General features: G+C 29.5%; 2 protein-coding genes across 2 annotated transcripts; one reads left to right on the top strand and one right to left on the bottom strand.

Annotated features, from left to right (window-relative positions):
- The first annotated feature begins 583 nt into the window (after positions 1 to 583).
- On the top strand, positions 584 to 2,556 carry LOC112522682. Its single transcript, XM_025131973.1, has 2 exons — positions 584 to 715; positions 1,029 to 2,556. The coding sequence occupies exon 2, from the start codon at positions 1,210 to 1,212 to the stop codon at positions 2,242 to 2,244; it is 1,035 nt and encodes a 344-aa protein (XP_024987741.1). The 5' UTR covers positions 584 to 715; positions 1,029 to 1,209; the 3' UTR covers positions 2,245 to 2,556.
- Positions 2,557 to 4,138: 1,582 nt separating this feature from the next.
- Positions 4,139 to 6,010, bottom strand: LOC112512010 (peroxidase 51-like). The gene is made up of 4 exons (XM_025117786.1): positions 5,759 to 6,010; positions 5,469 to 5,669; positions 4,768 to 4,933; positions 4,139 to 4,683 (listed from the first exon to the last, which is right to left on the bottom strand). The coding sequence occupies exons 1-4, from the start codon at positions 5,975 to 5,977 to the stop codon at positions 4,277 to 4,279; spliced, it is 993 nt and encodes a 330-aa protein (XP_024973554.1). The 5' UTR covers positions 5,978 to 6,010; the 3' UTR covers positions 4,139 to 4,276.
- Between the last annotated feature and the right edge of the window lie 16,965 nt (positions 6,011 to 22,975).

The raw sequence follows: 22,975 nt of genomic DNA, 5'->3' as shown, positions 1-22,975 counted from the left end.
TGTTCAGGCTCAAGTTCAACATACTTGACATGTTTTGTCATCTATGCGAACAGTAACCTAACACATTTCTAGGCCAGTTTCTGTAATATTGATCATTTATTCACTGATAATATCCATTACCATGTCATGACATACTAAAATTTCAAATTGACTGATAGATATAAAAAATAATAACTATAAAAAAATTGAGAACTATGATAAACACCGATCATATATTGATTTATATTATAAAATAATACATGTGACATAATACAATACTATTTCATAATATAAAACAAAAATAGGAAAAATATATATTAAAAGTAATTAAAATGTAAAACAACGTTATTTTGTTCACATACATTATTATTATTTTTACAATATAAAATGAACAAAAAAAATTAGTTTTTATGTTTATCAACACCTTTTTATGACTTTGATTTAATTTGACGTCGTACGTGTTACAGAAATAGTGAGCAGCTTAAACCCAAGGTGCTGACTTTGTTATTCCGATCAAAAACCGACGTCCACTCACAACTTGACACTTGTAAAACCCGCACGTGTCTCTGGCCCTCCAAAAGAAGCTTCCAAAAAAAACCCCAACACACTTACGAGCCCTAATCTCTCTCGCCAGCTACTAACCTCGCTCGCTCGCTCGATCAATCACGTCTTTCTGATCCATTTCAATTTCTGTAAAATTCAACTCCAAAGTCAACTTCCTTATTTGATTAATCAGGTCAGCTTACTGTTTTTTGTTTTTTTTTTTTTTAATTTTAGTTTTATCGAATCTTAACTTCCGTTCCATTGCTCGATTTTTTTCTTCAATTCGCGTTTCTGGAATGACATTCGATCATGGGGTTTGTGTCTTTGCTTGTAACTGTTATTTGTTTGATTCTTGGTTAGTTTGATTTTAAGTTGATTGAATCTGGCAGGCACTCCCCAATTGTATGATTTGTTATATTGTGGCACGATTAATAAGATTGGATGATGAATTCGATTCAGTGTTTTTTATTAAGTTGATTTTATGTAGATTTCGTTGTCTTTCGCAGAAATTCACAGGCCAGACAGATTCTAACTAGATAGTACAGTTGACTTTTGCTTACTGGAGTCAAAGTGCAAAGTTTACTTTTTTTGGGGATGTGGGTGGTGATTTATTTTGGGAAATATTCTCTTTCTCTTAAATGAGTGAAGATGTTTTGATGATTGTGGGATATTGAAGAAATAACAAAAATGCCAGCCGTTCGGCATTGTTCTAGAATTGATACTTTTGAGTTGAAAGTTCAGATGGAAAGGAGGCTTGGTGCACAAAAGGCGGAGAAGTACTTCAATCTGCTTACAAGATATTTGAGTCTTAAGCTCGGAAAATCAGAATTTGATAAGCTTTGCATCCGTTTGATTGGTAGAGAGAATGTTCGTCATCACAATGAACTTATACGGGCAATTGTAAAAAATGCCACTGTTTCCAAGACACCGCCTCCGAAGCAAGTCAAACGGGACACTCCAGTGGCTTTGAAAGATCCTAACGTCATAGATGCAAGAAATGGCCTTCAGTCTCTCTGCAGAGAAGTATTCCCTCAGTCTCCCAGAAAAGGAAGGACTCCGAATCTACGTGAAAGAAAGTTTAAAGATAGACCGAGTCCTCTTGGACTTAATGAGAAGACTCATAGGACTGAAGATTTGGCAACGACAAAGGTTCAAGAACAACAAAGTGCTACCGATCTAATTTCTTTAGGTAGCAAGCCACCGATTGAAGTTAATTCTGTGGAAGATGGGGAAGAAGTTGAGCAGGATGCATTAAGCACCACTATTAATAGAAGAATCTCGGTTACAGCTCCATTTGGCATTAGAATACATGCAAAGGAAACACGAAAAGTGTTTTCTAATGTTTCAAGTTCCGCTTATCACTCCGAGACTTGTCATTACAGTGGTCAGTTGCCGCCTACTAAGTCTTTGGAGAACAGATTGAAGAAGAAGTTGAAAATGGAGGGTTTGGATGTATCTATGGATTCTGTCAATCTATTGAATAGTGGACTGGATTCTTATTTGAAGAGGGTTATAAAACTAAGTCTGGAGTTAGCTGGCTCAAGGTCTACACACAAGCCAAGCAGAAGATTCACAACATCAATGTTAGATTTTCGGGTGGCAACAGAGACCAACCCCAAGATACTTGGAGAAGATTGGCCTAAAAAACTTGAGAAGATTTGTTTGTTTGCCTTTGAACAGTCAGCTGGTTTAGACAGCAATCTTAATAATGTGCCAGAGTAATACCATGTTGGATTTTAAAAGCAAATCTGGAAACCATCAAGTCCTTGTGTGGTTGAAGAGTAGGAAACAAGAAAAGTTTTGGATGAAAACCAATTAGGTTGTATATACATCTCAGTGCTGATTCTTCAGGACAGGGCTGCTGTCCACTGAAGTATAATGTTATGTTTTTGTAAGATTTCTGGCCACTTCAAATATCCTAGTGGCCTTCTTCAATTGTTATCTATAGCTTACTCAACTTTCTTGTTTACTATCTGTCCATAAACTTTATATTCTTGAGTTTACTGAGCTATTAATATTACGGTTAATTTGTTAGCTCTTCACTGGTCATCACCCGTTTCCATTTGAGACAGATCCACCAGCCCAACTGAGGTTGAATACAATTCTTGATTGATATTGTTGACTACTATGCTTTTAACAGATTTAATGAGATAATATGTACTTTTGGGCCAATTTTTATGTGACTGCAGGTGTTCCCTAGTAATCATTTTCACCCTTCTCTAGGTGGTTATTTTTTATCTTTGATTGTATCTAATTGATCTGTGCTGGTATCTGTTCTCACTGTTTGATTTTATTATGAATAAACACTATGTTTCTTAAATCTTTCCCCCTCGAATTAGGTAAAACAATCCGTAATATTAACTTTTAAGGTAACTGCTACCCTTCTCATCACCACACATTATTATTGATTTTCTTAAGTTGGAAAGACTTCCAATGGTTTGCGTAGTCATCCCTTTTCGCTTTTGCAAAGATTTACAGATTGCAGCTTATCAAGACTGCAAATCAAGAAAAAGCTTTGGTCTTGCAAGTAAGGTTGGTTAATCGTGTAACTCTTGAATCGTTGATTGGAGTGGGCAAGATGAAGTGGCTTTTAGGTAAATAAAAATTTCTTTTTTAGTTTGTGCTTTCTGTTTTTCATTTGGCAAGTATAATTTTTTTCTTTAAATAGAAGTGTAAGACAATATGGACAGGTGGGTTTTTGTCTTCTTGTATATATGCAGCAATAAGATGCAACCAAGTTCTTAAAGGTATGAAATTTTCTATCTTAATCTTTATTTTATTTTATTTACACCACTAATTGAATTTTTTTTATGATCCTGTAGAATGATTAATGACTTTACTTTGAGTTTCCCTTTACATTATCCTTGAAACATGGTATGTAGTGAGTTTTGCCGTTATTTTGTGCTTTTCTGCTATGTTATTGAATTCCTCATGTCTATATGTGAACGCACCATGAAACCAGATACACATAATCATCAATCTTTCCCTTATTATATGATTTAATTTTTACAAGTATCCATGATTACACTGTCGTCTTTTATATAGAGGTCATCGAGACAAAGGACCATCTATATACTTATAATGGTCTTTGTTTCTTATTCCTTATAGAGTTAGTAACGTGATATACACTTTCTGGATCTTTTACATGATTGGCCTTACGTTTGCTGCGAACTCTTTACCATGTTTGATTTCTGTAGTCAACCATTTCTTCAGTTATCTTTCGAAACTGTTCACGTGTGAGCATACTTGATGCTTATAAACCATTAAACTCGTTTAATCTTCGTTCTCTAGTTCATACCTCCAACCACCTTTGCTGTTAACATTTTTACTTTTGTGGGCGATTCTACTTTTTGGGGATCAACAAAGCAGGTTCCAATTTATCCTTTTGCTGTATGGTTTTTTCTTATAAATTGGTTGTTCTCTTTAGTGTATAAGGTTCATACAATCTGATAAAATTCTTACACCATCTTTCGATATAGGCAAATTGCTTAACATGTAAATACTGTGTTCAGCTCTTTTAGTTTTGTACAATTATTATTATTTATTGTCTATTGTAACATTGAAGTTACCTATGAAGCTTTGTCTAGTCTAGGTGGTAATACTCCCGGAAAAGAAGTGAGAACCAAATGGGAAAAAGCGTTATGTTAACAGAGGAGATATGATCATCTTCTTTAGCCATTAGCTTTTCCAAATATTTTCATTGTTAATTCAAAATTCATGTAATTTGCTCGGTAATAATAAATTGAATTTAAGGTCAATTAAACCTAGAGCAATCTAGCCTGATATTCCCATTTTTGCTTGTCTTGACCCCAACCCGACCTAGTTTAGTCATAGCTGTGATGAACGCGTTATTGAAAGCTTGTGCATTGGATGCCCATGTGTTCACGGTCGGTTTTGATCTCGAGTCAGTGAAGAGAACCTGATCAGAAGTAAACAGTCCTTGTCCTTGCTGCAGATTCTTGAAGTACACATTGTCAAAAGTTCTTGGTGTATTGGGGTCCATGTTTATAGCTATCCTCGGGTCAACATTCTTTGGACACTGTTGCTGCAATTGGGTAGCGTAGCTCGGGCTTAGAGTCGGATCCACAGCGTTCTGCTTGCTGAAATTGTATATCCTGTTTGCAAACTGGTCACAGTGGGAAAATCCGAGAGTGTGTGCACCTGAAAATGGCAATTAGCTTAGTGTTTTCCATAACGCATTCTCAATAGAAAACATCTTATGGTAATTTCATAGGAACTTGTTACCTGAGAGAGCAATCATGTCTGATTGGGTTAAGCCATTAGCAGCAAACATGGCGTTAAGCTGATTCAAATTCAAGTTCGGCTTGGGCAGCTTCCCACCCACACTAGCTGCCGTTGAACTCAGCCCATCTAATCTTCCTAGCTCCACCGGATAAGATGGTCCCCCAGCCTGCAAACACCAGTTTACATGTAAGTAAAACTGAGCATTTTTCCAGAATAGGAATGTACCAGGACCAACTGGAGTAAATTGAAACCAAAACCTGCAAAAAGGTAGAACCAAGAATGGAAACAAAAGGGTTCCAGTATTTTCAACTTTCCGCCCAAGACCGAATCATGGACCGAAAAATTAAACCAAACGAGCCCAATATATCCCACCCGGAAGTGGGATGTACACAAACCTGACCTCTGCCCCCAAAGAGTAGAGTGGTTGTTTATGTGAAAACACGTACCTTTCTTTCAAATATTTCGTTTGATACAACATTTAGAGAAATATAATCCCAGTTTTTAATTAGTTTCATGCAGGATGAAACTAAGAACCCAGTTTTCCGGAAAATAGGAACCGGGAACCGTATTTTGCAGATTATCATGCATTAATCGATCATAATACTACTACTATTCAATACTCATTATGTGTCAATATCAATATCCGAGGTATTATTAATGTTTGTACAGTATAAATTTGCAGGAAATAAAATTGTTGATACCATCATGACGACATCTCGGGTGGCCATGGTGAGAATATCGGCACACGACACCTTATTTCTGCAACTAGCAACAGCATCAACCGCAGCTTTCGCTTTGACAACTGTATCAAATCCATCTCCAGCCAACGAAAGATTATCCTGGTGGTCTTTCTCAGCCGTGTTGGATCCACTAGATGCTATCATAACCGAAGCATCACACCCCTATTTTTTAACCACCCCAGAAGCACCACACACATTATACAAACTCGAAGCATATATACACCAACAACGACAAATCAAAATCAACAAACCTGCACAAAGCAATCATGGAAGAACAACCGAAGAGTTCCCGGAATGGTGACGAAAGTTTGTTGAACCTTAGCCCGGACCGCATTTCGAACGATCGTTTCGACATTCGGGCAGATGTTTGCGTAGTAATTCTGTCTGAGTTGAGCAGAAGCAAAGTTTGGGAGGGAGATGAGAAGAATGGAGCAGAGAGCTAGTACTTGAATAACAGCGATCCGACCCATGATCAAGACGTGTATGGTAATTGTGAGATGGAAGGGAAGTTTATTAAATAAAGAAGGCAAATAAGGGCGAAGGCAATTCGAAGTTGTCTTACCTCACTAAGCCAGCTGTTGAGTTTTGGAATATTTTGTTTTTGTGGAAAAAATAATTCATTTTCCATTTTGTTTTTATTCGTTTTTATGGCAGATTTTATATATAAATTCCATCATTTAATAAAAAAGGATCCAAATTGGTGTTCTAACAAAACGTTGAAGAATAGTTAAGTTGGTCACGTGAGTTTTCCACTTGTAAATAGGGATTAAAAGGAGCAAAGTCTTTTATGGATTTGAATTAATTAATTAAGATTGTTTTTTTAGGTTATTTAAATAAATAATTGAGGATTAAAATTTTCATTTAATTATGTTTTAAAAGATTGGAAAAATAATCCCTTTTTAATTGTCTGAAATGGAAGTCAACGAGTAAATACAAATTAAAACTTGTTTTCTTCTGGATTTGAGTTTTTCCGTGTCCCGTCTCGTTAATGGATTCCTGACGTACATAAAGGGATGTAGTTTGTTCGATAAATCCCTACTTCTCTATCGTTACTTGCTGTCTTTGAATCGCAACAAGTATAACAACATTAAAAAAATATCTGAATTTAAAACCGAAACTTAAAGTTCTCTTTTACAGGTAATTTATTAAAATTAAATGGTTAGTACATTTACTTTTTCTTTTTTAAACTATTGAATCTGGGTTGTGATATACTAGTTAAGGTTTATAAATATATAAAAAAAATCTCATCTGTCTCTGAATTTGAATCCAAATATATAAATTGATCTGAATATCATGATTACCGAATAAACTTTTATAAAGTGATTTTTTTTGGAAACGTAAACTTTTATCAAGCACCATTTATAGTATACTTTCTTTGTTTTTTTTAAAGCAAAAACATTATAAAGAGGAAAAAGATACTAGAAATCCTAGTTTCTAATTTATTCATAAAAATAAATAATAAATTAGTCACATTTTAAGTCAATTTCCAAACTAGTTATTCTTTACGTAAATGTTTTATGCATTTAACGTAAACCATATTTTTCAAACAAAAAGCAAAGAAAAAAAAATAGGTATTTACATAAAAAGTACGAATTAGCGGAAAGATTTACGCATTTACATAAAAAAATTACGTATTTAAAAACTGACATAAAAATGCTACTCAAAAGTGATGGAGTTAACTTTTTATAAAGCAATAATGAAATGAGTGGTCCAACACTTTAAACAAGGGGCGTTTCGTTTATTCTTTGAGTGTTCGGATAAGTCGTGCTATCGTTTTCGAAAATCCATATGCAAACATCTCAGACCAAGTCAACCCAGGTTTCCGGCTTCATGGCCGCCCTCCTTTTGTTCTCAACCCCTTGGATTTATAAACATAAATATCACTAATTGATTCCTTAATAATCTAAGTTTTTTCTTTAATACCGTATCTAAACATTTTTAATTTTTATTAAAATAATTTATGGGTGGATTAATTATGGTCCCTAAGTTTTTTTCCCCTCTATTACTGTGTACATACGTGTCAATCAATATATATATATATATATATATATATATATATATATATTTAGGATTACAAAACTATATTTGTTTTTTCATATATTATGACTCCTTATTTAGTGTTGAGTGCTTGAATCTTAAATAATCTCATATCTCTAAAATAAGAATAATATCTATAGGTATGACCAACATGTACTGCTTTCGATTCTAATATTTGATGGTTTCAAAAAAGTTTGTTTTAATTCTAAAAATTTAAAATGGTAACAAAAAACATTAACATGAGGTGAACAGAAATCTAACTGATTTATATGATACATAGTGTTATTCTAAATAGTCAACATTGTTACCTCAAATGATGTCAATTTATATATTTAAGGTTTATCATAAGATGTTTTTTTACGGTGAAACAGATTAGCGATGCTGTACAAAAATGATATAACAGGTAATGTTAATTTAGAAATAATTATTGGTTGATTTTGCATCTAGGAATATTCAGAAGAATAATTTTATACGAATTATTAGTATTTCTTGAATTCAATATTTTTCTTGATTAAAAAACAATATATTAAAGTTTTTTTGTACATATCGAGGGCTCTTGTTCACATTCCACCAAAAGGCCTATAAAATATCAGGAACATGTCTGGTAAAATCTTTTACTATGTATTAACTAACAGTACTTGACACCAACCAACCAACTGATATTGATATCAATTAAACAGTACAGTTAACACACTTTTGTAGAATTTACAGATAAATACAACGATGTCTTTATTTAAAAAAAGTAATTTCTACCAAATATATATAAAAAAAATATGTAAGAGGCGTATCATATATGCATAGACCAAGACCTCATACAAGCTGTAGTTAAATAATTGAATGATATGTATTAAATGATTTAGAAAATGAAGGGTTGGTGTTTAGTCGTTTTTGGAATGAATTATCCCTTTTATATTATGTGAATATTCGTATACGAAATTAATTTATTTTGCTTTTAAATCTTCCATTGGTTACCTTTTTTTTAGAAATATAAACAAATTATCAAAATATGTTTTTTAACGGAATTTGTACATGACGTGATAGACGTTGCCATGTTAAATCAAGAGATGGTCGTGTTTTTTAAGTATATAATAAAGTGAGGGTCATGTTGTCATACCTAAAGGTGTAAATGATATGAGCCGATTTCGAGTATTGATATACTCGACTCGAACTCGATGGCCATTACTTGAACTTGATTCGAAAACTCGTGAGTAGTTAAAAACTAAATTCGACTAGAATTCGGTTGTAGTTTTTTAAACTCGAACCTGAGTTCGAACTCGTTTGAAGTTAGGATTAATCTCAAAATCCAACTTGAATCAAGCTCGAACTCGAATCAAACTTGACTCAAGTTGAACTCGTTTGAAGCTCGGACTCGAATCAAGTTCGCCCGTTGAAATTTATGAAATTTTAAGGTTTTCTTCTATAAATAAAACTTAAAAGGTGCTTTTGAACTTTATAAAACTCAAGAATGCACCTCAAATTTCTCATCGAAATGACAAAGTTATAAACTCGATACACCGACCATCATTTTGTAAGACCTCTTCACCTTTCCTTTACTATCTCTCTTCCAATGTGGAAAACTTCACCAATACTTTTATAGTTTTTTTTTTGTCTTTTTTAAATTATGATTTTTAATTAAAAAGTAATTGATTAATTTTTATAGCTAAAAAATGTACAATTTTATTCAAATATCTAAAAATATGCAACATTTTTCTTTTTATTAGAAAGTATATTAATAAAGTTTTACATTATATTTTACAAAATATGTTATAAAACTAATTATACATAAAAATCGAATATCTCACAAGCTTGTCATGCTTGAGTACGAGCCAAACCTATTTGAGTCAAATGTTGACTAAGCTTTGAGCGAGTTGATCTCAAGTAGCTTGTGAGTTGTCCCACATCATTACAGCCCTAGTCACACCGTTTTTCTACATGGGTTATGACATCATAATTATCGCACGAATCACCAAATTACATACATAAACTCGACCATATATAGGGAGAAACAACATACAACTTAAACTGGAACAAACAAATAACCTCGTAACTTTAGCTGAAGTCTAGCGACCATCTTGTTAACTCTTGCCTTTCCTGTCTCTGAGGTGTATGTTACTAGACACCTACGAAGCATAACGAGTTCATGGTTTTACATACAAACAACATATACCCTTAAACATGGAAACACAGAAGTTTGAGAACATGCTAACTGGTTTTTGTGAACAACATATCATAGCTCATCACCTATAAAATGCAAATACATATCAAGTTTGCTTTCGATCTACCGTGGGCTATGAAAGCTTAAGTTCGTTTTCAATCTAGCATAGGTTGTGTGACCTTGTATGCAACCTCCATGTTCACCTCGGTTGTACATCTGTTTTCATCTTCACAATGTTGAGTGCAAGTTCACCGAACTCATCTCCAGTGCCCTGAAGGTCAAATTTGCAACCCAAGGGCATAACCAAGCCATTCCAAGCAATCCTTACACCACAATTTCTCATGTTTATTGCATATAAACGCTCTAAATACCAATTCTACATTTGCAATTAAACATCAGTTCAACTAACGGTATGTGCGTTAATTTGTTGATCTCATTTTTTATTTTCAAAGCAACGTTTTTACATCAATCTTCTTTAGCTTGATTGACTTAATGTCTGCTCATTAACTCATTCATGTATCAAACACTAGTATAACTCCGCATGTGATTGAATCAAAATAAAACCGATGATGTAGCATAGAAATCGTACTGAATCGCAACAATCAACTATATGAACTTGAATCAATTTCGGAAGAGTATTTGTGAGATCAATTACGGTTCTTAATTTTTTATTATTTTATATTGTCAAAATTTATTTTTAAATATTTGAATATTTGTTAAAACTTCTCTTTCAATAATTACCAATTAATGTTGCATCATTCTATGGAAACAACTATTATTTATTAACAATGATGTCATAATATAAATATAAAAGTGTCCAACACGTTATTTATTCAACATGGCATGGCATGTTACATATATGAGATTCCACTAGATTACGAATTACACGAATATTTGGTTTGTATAATATTTTTAAAATACTATAGTTTTATCAAATGAGGTGAAATTTGAATGATTAAAAATGATGTTGAATCTTACTCATCCATACTACATGTGTTTGGTTAAAATAGAATCCAGTTTCATTCATTTTTACTTTTTAGACTGTTTGAAAAAATATAGTTTGAAAATCTGATAAAATGTAATTTCTTTAATTTACCAATCAAATAGATTAACGGATTTAATATATATATATCTATATTGTATTATAAAGCATTTGATAAAAATTCTTAAAAACTTTTTCTTTATGCAAGAAGTACTGTGTTTTAATGCATATTACTTAAATTTTAAGATTACAAGTAAATTGTGCATAAGTACAACTTATTAAAGCTCCATTTTTGAATTCATGTAACTAACTACAGATAAACATAATCAAATATAAGATAAACATTTCATTTTATCTCATTTTAAACATAAAAAATCTAAAATATAATTAAGATAATCATTGAGTTCTAACAGAATTATTATTTTTATAAAATTTTATTGTTAAGGCAAAAATAAATTACTTCACTAAATTGTAAAAACATTATCTTTCTCAAAACCATATAAATCGTATTATATCAACAAAGACAAAAAAACAAAAAACAAAACAAAACGAAACATTAAAATGAAAATATATATCGTTGCATTGTGCGAGTAATCTTATAGTGTGTGTATATATATATAATTTCAATTTTCAGGGACTCCACACAAAGATTTGATTGGCTAAAAGACGATTTGTTTATTGGTGATTGGGTAATGATGTTATTTAATGCAAATAATATAATTGATTTTTTGTTCTTGTAAAAGTCAACTGACAGATTTATAGATAAGATTAGGATTTTTGATCTTAATAGTTAATAATTCAAAAGAAATTTGATACAAACCGGTCAAAGTATCTATTGTTGGATTTTTCTTTGATGATAATTGAGAAATATGTATGGAGACTCTTCATAATTTAATCAATAAAAAATTAATATTTACTTGTCTATATTATATTATAAAACATTTGATAAAAACTCTTAAAAAACATTTTTTATGCGTAAAATACTGTTTATTAATGCATATTACTTAAAACTCAAGATTGCAAGTAGATTGTGCGTAAGTACAACTTATTAAAGCTCTATATCTGAATTCGTGTAACTAACTGCAGATAAACATGATCAAATACAAGATAAACATCTCATTTTAAATATATAAAATCTAAAATATAATTAGGATAATCATTGAGTTGTAATAGAATACTTAATTATTATCTTTATAAAATGTTATATTATTAAACCAAAAATAAATTATTTCGTTATTAAACTTAAATTAAATTATAATAAAAAAATAAATTAAAAAAATTACATAAAAAAATAAAAACTTTAAATAGTTGATTTGATATTAACAATGATATATATTTTTTAAAATTTTTATGATATCTTCAAATTTATATTTTATTCAAAAATAAAATCATTATTGTCTTCTAAAAAACACATAAAATCGTATTATAACATCGATAGAGATAAATAATAAAATAGAACATTAAAATCGAGATGTGTCTTGCTGCATTCCGCGAATACTCTTCCAATTATTTAACAAATGTATTTAGGGGTGTACTTGGGTTGAGTTGGACGGTTTACAACATTTTTACAACCCATTCTAATTATGGTGGTTTGGAAAAATCTCAATCCAACCCAACTCGTTCAAAAGTATAACCCAACCAAACCCAACCTTTGCAGGTTGAGGTGGCTTGAGTTAGGTTGACAGGTTAGTAGTTATATAAATTTGACGAATGAAATAATTCATAAAACTTAAGTTTATAGATCATACTATAAAGCGTTTTATCTAAAAAAGTTACAATAGGTTTATAGGACGTTTTTTGACGTTTCAACAAGTGTTTTAGAATGATCTTTAAGAAACACTTTGAGAAACGTCCCGTAAACTCATCTATTTATAAGACACCTATGCCCATATGACATTTTTTCAAGTCGTGTCGTATAAAATATTAATGCGACACTTTATTTTAAAAACGTCATAGAATTTGTTAAGACGTCTAAAACCATCTTATAAACATATTGTAACTTTTTTGGACAAGACATTTTTCTTGTTTCGTCATATAAAGTATCATATTAGGACGCTTAGACATTTTAGGCATCCTATAAGATCTAATGTTATTGTAGCGAAATATTATAACTAAACATTTTCTTTCCACTAAAGTACAACATAAGATGACGGGGTATTTAGATTGATAGATTCGCCAATCAAATATCTATCAGCATCATTCATATTATTTGGCATGTCAATTTGTTGTTGCTGCAAAAATATTTCAATAATTTTATCTTATTAAATAGATTATTTGTCATCATTCTTTGACCGTGAATCTCTTTTGGTAACCTATAGTCCTATACATTTAGCTAAAATGAAATAAAAAGATAATATCAATAAAAAATATATATATAATTTATACATTATTAATATATATATATATATATATATACACATACATAATAAACACACATATATATATATATATAAATAAAAATTTTATAAGAATTTTATATTAACGGCAGATTTGGCAGGGTGAGCTAGGCCCGTACCCAATTTCAACCCTCTTAATTGACAGGTTAGCGGTCTAGCGGATGGGAGGTTAGGCGGGTTGGGTTTAATTGGATTGACTTAGAGAGATTTGGTTGATTTCGATGGGTTCTTTTTGGTTTTTAGTTGATATACTTTGTATTTTCTACCATCCTATAGCATCTTTCAAAATTTAGCGGTTACACCTTTTGTACTTCACAAAAAAATTTACTTACAAAAATAAGTTGAGCAGGGCACAGGACCCTGCTCAAGGCTTAATAGCTAGGTCTGCCTCTCAAACTAGTGTTGGTATAGATTGGAAGAGGTCGGTCCACAAAAACCCAGTACAAGTCATAAGAGAACATGACTTAGGTTGGATAAATTGTAACATTTGAACAACTCAACCCACCTCAACACCTAACCAACATTTAGGCTTGCGGGTTAAATACTCGATGATTGGCACATAAATTTTACAGAGTGGAAGAAGAGAAGTGTTATTAGAAATCTACATTCCTTTGATATGTTGTTCTTTCTAGAGTAACAATCATAAATATTTTGGCATTTTATATCTGGATTTGCCTAAAGTGTTACTCTATGGGTTTCTTGTGATTAGGGTTAGGACAAGAGTAGCAAAGATTATTAAGAATCATGTGCCACCATGTGGTAGGTGGTTTAAGGACCACTGTTAAACTTTAAGTCAAGTTTGACAACTTAGCTGATAGGTTACTTGATTGATTAATAAAAACCGGTTGAAAAATATAAAATGATTAAAAATGATATGTTAAAAAAAATTTAATTTTAATATTATATAGTATAGTGAAAATAAATAATTGATAATATAATATGTTGACTAATATAAATTAAGTAGTAAAAGAATTAAATAATATAATATGTTAATTAATATAACTCTAATTATTATTATTATTATTATTATTATTATATATGGACGGGTTCATGAATCTATTTAACATGGATCATGGTCGTGTATTATTCATCATTAATGTTGTATCATTTCTCATGATCATGAACTCCACATTCGTTATTCATATTGAATGCCTTTGTTATTTATACTGAATGCAGACGTCAGGGACACGTATCACACTCTCCTTTGTCTCCTGGTTTGCAGCCGAAAATCAGTTTGCAATTGAACTTTCTCTCTCTCTCTCTATCTCTCTCTCTATATATATATAATAGAGAGAGAGAGAGAGAGATGGCTCATCAAATGCAACCCTCTTAAATGAAACCAATGCAACTTCATCTGTACCATACAATTAAACAACCAACGGTTGAGGATAAGACGGTTACCTTTAAAATGTGATGATCTATGGTTAAGATTAACTTTCATTGGTTGCAACATTTGAAATGTGTTAACTCAATTTTTAGTGTTAAATGTGTTAACCTAGTGGATCAATATAATTCATTGTTTGTGGTAGGTTTCAACAAGCTATTGATTATGAGATGGAGGACACAAGGGTAAATTATACATACACCTAAGTTACATTTTGTATTAATTAATAAGTGGTTATAATTTAATAGTTGTTTGATTGTTGGTATTATGATAAGTTATTCAAAGTACACAATGCATTATTATTAAATAAAATTAATCTTGATAAAATTGCTAATCTAGTGAACAAATCACAAGTATACATTTTTAAAAAATGTGAATGCTAATATATACACAATGGGTAAATTGTTAATCCGAGTGAACAAATCACAAGTAAGCATTTTTGAAGCGTATTATTAATGTCGTTTAAGATGATATGAACGGTATGGAGGAAAATATCACGAAATTATCTGTGAACATATTTTCATAAGTATACAATGTTCATTGTCTGTTAATATATGAAAATACAGAATAGTCAAGTGAATATTTGTGAACGTTGTTCAAATATTAATGAACATAATAACTTTGTTCATATATTAATGAACATAATCACATTGCTCATAAGTGAGAATATTCATATAGAGAGAAATATCCATGTGTATATAAATGTTCATAATGATGGAGATTTTTTTTTATTAATGACAATGAATTAATATTCATATGAATATTAGTGTCATTAATAGGCAATTACAAACTTTATAAATTTTTTCTAATAATACCATTGTTTATCTATTTTCATCTTTGATGATAATATATTATATTATTAGTTACTAGAAGGATACTCGTGCAATGCAGCGAGATACATCGACATAATGTTTCGTTTTATTTTGTCTCTGTCGATATAATACGGTTTTATGTGACTCTAATAAAGCGACAATGCTTATATTCATAAAAAAATGAAAAAAAATATATCGATATTAGTATCAAATTAACTATTTAAAAATTATTGTTTTTTATGTAATTTATTTACCATGATTTAATTTAGATTTAATAACAAAATAAATTCTTTTTGGTTTAATAATCTATATTATATTATAAAATATTTGACAAAAACTCTTAAAAACCACTTTTTATACATAAAGTACTGTTTATTAATGCATGTTACTTCAAACTCAAGATTACAAGTATATTGTACGTAGATACAACTTATTAAAGCTCCATATCTGAATTCGTGTAACTAACTGTAGATAAACATAATTAAATATAAGATAAACATCTCATTTTAAATATATAAAATCTAAAATATAATTAGGATAATCATTGAGTTCTAACAGAATCTTTAATTATTATCATTATAAATATTATATTATTAAATCAAAAATAAATTTATTAAACTTAAATTAAATTATAATAAAAAAATTAAATTAAAAAATTATTTAAAAAATTAGAACTTCTAAATAGTTGATTTGATACTACTATTGATATAATTTTTTCGAATTTTTATGATATTTTCAAATTTACATTTTATTCAAAAGTAAAATCATTATTACATTCTTAAAAACACATAAAATTGTATTATAACATCGACATAGACAAAAAATAAAACAGAACATTAAAATCGAGATATATCTTGCTGTATTGCACGAGTACCCTTCTAGTATAATTTTTATAAGGATAATAATCAAGTATTCTGTTATTAAGTATAACTCAATGATTATCCTAATTATATTTTAGATATTTTATATTTAAAATGAGATGTTTATCCAATATTTGATTATGTTTATCTACAGTTAGTTAGACGAAATTCAAATGTGAAGCTTTAATAAGTTGTACTTATGCACAATTTACTTGTATTTTAAGTAATATGCATCAATAAACAGTACTTCGTGTATAAAAAATCGTTTTTAAGAGTTTTTGTCAAATGCTTTATAATATAGTATAGATTTTTATAAGGATAATAATCAAGTATTCTGTTATTAAGTATAACTCAATGATTATCCTAATTATATTTTAGATATTTTATAGTTAAAATGAGATGTTTATCCAATATTTGATTATGTTTATCTGCAGTTAGTTAAACGAAATAATAGAGGTTGTCTTTAAGAGTTTTAGCCAAATGTTTTATAAGATAGTATATAGATTATAAAATTGTCATTGTAAATGTCATCCATTGGTTCACAAGATGAATGATTGTGATGAGTTTACAAAATTAATACCATAATTTGGGTTAATAAAAAAATCTATCCATATATATATAGACACACACACACATACACACACACACACGAGAATTTGTGTAACAAATGCAAATCTTAGAAAAAATTATATTAATTGATGATTTCAAATAACCCTTACATATAATATGATTAGAAACAAAGATTATTGATCATATACATTTAAATTAATTAATAAATTTTCAAAGAAATAATTTTAAAACCTTAACATTATTAAAATAAATAAATTTTAATATTTATATAACTCATAAAAAAAATTAAAAAATGGTTACATTTGATTCTTAACCCACTAAATCTATTAAATAATAATAATAATTAATATGTTAATAACATTCAAAATAATTAATATGAATTAAAAATTAATACTAATTAATAGTTTACGATTGATAGTTTCATGTTTATTGATAATTAATAATGTAATATTATTTATTTTTGATTATTAATATCAGTCATAATTAAAAAATAATATTAACTTAATAATAATTATTATTACAAATAATAGTAATAATTAATAATAATCCGAGTCATAATTGGAAGAAAGTGACAAACATTCATGTAACTTATTGAAATGTTATTTCAAGTAGCGTTTCAATAAATTAACCAATACTATCCAAATAGAATTATAGAAACTTTCAAAACTTCAAATATTTTTTTTTTTTTTACAGTTCTTAAGAATTTAGTTCAAATGTTTGTAGCTTAATATAAGCACCAAGTATAATTCAACAAGATGTAGATCCATCTTTTTAGGAATAACATTTTGAAAAAGTAAATTCTAAAATCCATCAACTAACAAGCACACAATTACCAAACACAAACTTTAGTCACATTAGGGATTTAGGAGGAGACCTCAAATATATACATAATTATATAACAAATCCACGTGTTGGGTTCGATTGAGTTGGGTTGAACCAGGCACAATCCAATTTCGGCCATATTATGTACATATTAGGTTGAGCGGATTGACGGTTTCGTAGGGGTTTTAGGCAACCCTAGTTTGGTCAGCCAATCAAAAAAGATATTGTCCGAGTCTGAAAGATTTATGGACCTATTAAGGCTAACAGTATAGTCTCGTTCAGACTAATTAGGACAACTCAAATCTTGAAGTAATATGAGTATGAGTGTTGAGATCACAAATTTGAGGGTGTGTTGGGGGATTTGCTCGGAGATTTGGAAGGATTTTGGGGTTTTATATCTATGGTTGAGATCTAGAAATATTTAGATAAATTAAATCAAACGAATCCAGCATATATCACATCGCATGTAGGTATGAGAAAAGTATGATGTATCCAAACTTGTCATCTATTTAAAATAATAGAATAAGTGTTTTCACGAAAAGCTATTAGATGAATTGGATTGTACAAAGGGACTTTCAATATACAAATGGCCATTATGGAACACTACAGTTACTAATTATCAATTAGTAGTTGAATATGATAAGATTGTCGTTTCTCAATGGGATGATAGATGAATTTGGATGACCCATAACTTCCTTTTATTTCCTTGTAAACATACAAGAAAATAATATATACTATACTATACTATATTATATTATAAAGCATTTGACATAATATCTTAAAAACAACTTCTTAAGCATTATGTGTTGTTATATAATGCTACTTAATTTTCAAGTTACAATTTCTCGATGCTTTGGTACAACTTATTAAAACACATTTCCTTGTAACTCGCTACTAACATATTTAGGTAATATCCTTGTAAGTCGCTAACAAGAGATTATAACTCTATCTTTTATCAACGCTAACCTTCATCCATATCCTTATGAGGCGACTCATCCATATCCTGATGTCTATGGATTCCAACAGACTTAGAGATTGATGTATATTTGAAGCAGATTGTTCAACCTATTGGTTTTTGTATTTGTTCTTCAGGATACAAACAAAGTAAAAATTCCGAGGTTCGTTTATTTACCCTTCAGTCTTTTTGTTTTTGTATATGATTAGGATTTCATTTATTTACCCTTCAATCTTTTGTTTTTGATATTCAAGATTCAATTCAAGGCTTTTCTGTGTTTTGTTTTTGTTATTCAAGATTCAATTTCATTGATGAACCCTACCCAGTATGCATAATTACTTCAAAATATAAAATATTGGTTAGAACGGTAGAATATAAAAAGCTCTTTGGATCCTTGATGTTGGCATTCCTCTAAAGTGACGAAGAATCATAATAAATATAAAAAACTAAAAACATCACAAAATTCATTAGAAATTATGAGATTTAATTGATAAAACAATTAATGCTTTATATTTGTTTAAAAATGACATGTGATTCAAAGTTTCAAGCTAAAAAGTAAATAGTTTTCTATATTACAACCAATAATGCTTGCATTTCTCTAAATTCACACCACACCACACCACACCACGTTATTTAGATTTGTTTGAATAATTGAAACTTAATGAGGTGGAATTGAAGACTTAACATATGATAAAGACTCAATAAAAAGATGACTAATTATTTTTAAATCAAATACAAAACTTGAAATCATTGTCCACAAGAAATGCATGAGCACGACTTATAATGTTTAAAAAAATCATTGCATTAATACCATTTGTAACCCTATAAATCTAAAAAAAACCAATACATATGCACGTACAAATATAATCCATGTTATTCGTATAAATTTCATTTAACCATATTATTTGTACAAACCGTGCAAATTTCATTAAAAAAATCATAATTTTTTCATTTTTTTTTGTAATTATGAGAGGCTGATTAGTCATTTTTTTTTTATGAAATGTGTTAATTATGGATATTATCATCTTCGTTATATTAATTTTAGAAAAATACATGAAACAATTTCATTAAAACATAAGAACAACCATATATGAAACAATTTCATCAATAAAGGTATTATAGGAAACAATTTAATCAAATTAAACAATGAAATTGACGGATTAGGATGGTCAAGCTTGCATGCAAGATCAAATGAGAAGCCAATCAATTAATGAAAAGACTATTAGTTGGAAGATCACGTTTGGTTACAAAGTAAAATCACATGTGATATGAAATGTCCAAAAAGACACGGATATGATCAATCGACACAACATGTTTGTATCATATGTGATTATGTGTTTTGTATCACATGTGATTTTAGAACTTCTTGCTATCTGGCAAGCTAATTGTCTCTCATTTGATCATGCTTGTATATATATATATATATATAGAATCAAATCAAATCTTGAAACAATGAAATAAATTATGGAAAAATAAACATCAAAGATCCTCAAAATATATTTGTTCATACGGTCAAGTAACAACGTGGTGCCCACCTTCGTTTAATGGGTATCAAAGTAATTAATTTTTTGATTTGGAAAAACGAACACTTGGAAATGAAACCAAATCACAAATGGATCTTTTGATTTAAAAATAAAGGCATTGTTTTTATTTAAAAAAATATATAAATAAAAAAACATAAATAAAAAAACATAGGATTTGTCTATGTGGTTTACATAAATTACCGAGTAAAGACACTGAAAAGAATTTTTAACTAAGAGCATTCTTATGATTTCATTTTTTATAGCGAATATGATTCCTTCTAATAACACCGTCAATCAGAGTGACGTTAGTGAAGGGTAGTTTAGTCCATTAACCTTTTCTCTCCATCTGTTTTCATTTTTATAACACATTTGGTCCCTCCATCAACTTTCATTTGAATAACAGATTTGGTCATTCCCTCTACTTTCAATTTTATAATAGATTTGGACTCTAATTTACTAATTATTATAGTTAAATAGATGTAAAAATGTAAATTAACTAATTTACTTATACTAATTAGTATACAATAAAAATATTATAGTTAAAAAATAAATAAATAAATGAATAAATTATATAAGAATACCACAATTTAATTATCAGTGTTATTGTAACGAACAGTAAAAAATTTGAGTGCTAAAATTTAACACTGTGCTATCTTTAGCAATTTTGGTTGAAAATGGTTTATCTATTTTAGCTTTTTAAAAACAATTCTTTAATAAAATATAACATTTTAATTTACAGTTTCTTAGCACAAGAAATTAAATTAATTATACTTATTGGATCAAATACATCTAGTAGTTAATAATTATTCAACTTTTTTTACCTTTTTATTTAATCATCTAACTAAAAAAACACTGAAAATAGTTCGATCTAAATTTTAAACGTTACTCTCTTATCGTAATCTTAAGTTGCAAATATTAATTTTTCGTGAATAAATAACCTACTTCTATTTATAGTTATTAGATTTTTTGAGAATTAAATAATCACTCTCTCTCTCTCTCTCTCTCTTATTTTACTAAATGCTTGTAAATTTGCTACTTGATTAAATAGTCATAATTTGTCATATATTTAACGTTATGAAAAACAATTATTACATATTTGAGTACTAGAAGCAAAAAACCCTGTTGGTCCGTTTAACAATACAAATTATGTAAGTGTTAACTGAATAAAAGTTAAGATCCAGGTAAAGAGTGATTAAAATGGGGTGGTGGTTTATAAAGCGATTTGTAGTTTTGTTTAGTTATTTTATCAATTTCGAGTCAAAAGTACTGAAGATAGCACTAGTGTTAAATTTTAGCACTCATTTTTTTTTATTCGTCATAATAACACTAATAATCTTCAACCCTTAGTTCTAAATGATAACATTTTTATATGTTTGACAGATAATTATTAGTTAATCATTTAACTACAATCGTTTTTAATGTATATTAATTAGTTTAAGTAAATTAGTTAATTTATATTTTTATATCTATTTAACCATAATAAACTTATTGTGTATATTAATTAAAGTGTTTTAGTTTGTCTACTGTTGCCTGGGATACTAGGCACCGTACTGTTGTTTTGGTCAGCTCCTAATTCCTATCTCGGTAGCTTCATCTTCTTCGGGAGCTGAGAATGCTTCTGCTGCCGAACCGGGAGGAGCAAATAGGCTTACATGCCTTGTACGACTCGAGCAGCTCAATAATCTAACTCCATCTAAATTATTCTGTTAACTCAGTTGGTTTAGAAGGGCATTTTAGTCTTTTTTTTAACTGTTTCTTCATTTTTCTATTAAATTTTTTCCCTTTTCTTTTGATTCGACTTTTTAATGTTTTTATTATATTATATTTTTATCATATATATATATATATATATATACACACACACACACATCGCCTCCCCACCGTGTTTGAACGACCTCCCTCAACTTCGGACCTGCCCCCATCGTCTCGCCTCAAGGCCCTAGCTCCAACAACCACTGCCCTTCTTTGATGAACCCCCCCCCCCCCAAAATCCATTCTCCGTTGACATGCAGATCCAGATCCAATGACCATTCGTCTCCATCTCTATCATCCTTTAATCTAGAACACAAGGACAATATAGAAATGTAAAAACCCATTTCAAATTAGGGACCATTCGTCTCTATCTCATAATTTATAAAGTGATGAACACCTTTTTTCGTACCAATAAACACAGAGACGATCTTCACCTTTTTTTGGTTTTTTATTTAGATATTTGATTTAGATTTTAATTTTAGGGATGCTGAACACAAGGATGATGACAGAGGGCAGAGGTCGTGAGTTTCTTGGCCTCTGTTAGTGTAAAATCACATGTAATTCGTTCGTTTTCGTGTTCTTTTTAAATAGTTATTGTTTTCGTTTGATCCTCCATATATATACTTATAATAACTTACATGTTTGGCCCCTATCATTTTTAATAGAAACTAGAAAAAGAAATACAATGACTAAAATCCCCTTGTACTTAACCTATTTAACAGAGTTAAAATTAGGGACTCATGTGTTATAAAATGCAAACTACAATGATGTAATTCATAGATATTTAATAGGGACCTAGAGTGTTAAAAGACATAAATGACAAGGACCAAGAATGCAATTTACTCAAATAAATAAGAAACGGACAAAATGAAGGACAAAAAAACTAAAATATCATTTGAGTTAACTAGATTAACGAAAGCTTTTTGATTTTGTTAGAAGGAGGGAATCAATAGGTACGAAAATATATTCAAGAAGTATCAAATTTGTATTTATTTTTATTTTAGGACCATTGTGGGGTAGAAAGTGTAAACCACATCGACCAAATCCACAATTCACTCTATTATATATATATAGAGAGAGAGAGAGAGAGAGAGTATAAATTTTGAATTTGTTAAAAATAAATTTTAGAAAAAATCTACATTAATCTATAATTATAAATAACCATTACATAAAATATGAATAACAACACAATTGGTCAACCTCATATATCATAGTTAATT

Source organism: Cynara cardunculus (assembly GCF_001531365.2).
Source record: "Cynara cardunculus var. scolymus isolate 2C chromosome LG 1, CcrdV1, whole genome shotgun sequence".
NCBI lineage: Eukaryota > Viridiplantae > Streptophyta > Magnoliopsida > Asterales > Asteraceae > Cynara > Cynara cardunculus.
This window is presented reverse-complemented; position numbering and strand designations above follow the sequence as displayed.

Excerpts from the sequence above, each read along its gene's own strand:
- LOC112522682 (XM_025131973.1), top strand. The coding sequence starts at position 1,210 with ATGCCAGCCGTTCGGCATTGTTCTAGAATTGATACTTTTGAGTTGAAA.
- LOC112512010 (XM_025117786.1), bottom strand. The coding sequence starts at position 5,977 with ATGGGTCGGATCGCTGTTATTCAAGTACTAGCTCTCTGCTCCATTCTT. Across the intron at positions 5,670-5,758 it reads TCCATGATTGCTTTGTGCAG|GGGTGTGATGCTTCGGTTAT; the intron begins GTTTGTTGATTT and ends GTTAAAAAATAG. Across the intron at positions 4,934-5,468 it reads CCCGAGATGTCGTCATGATG|GCTGGGGGACCATCTTATCC; the intron begins GTATCAACAATT and ends TGGTGTTTGCAG.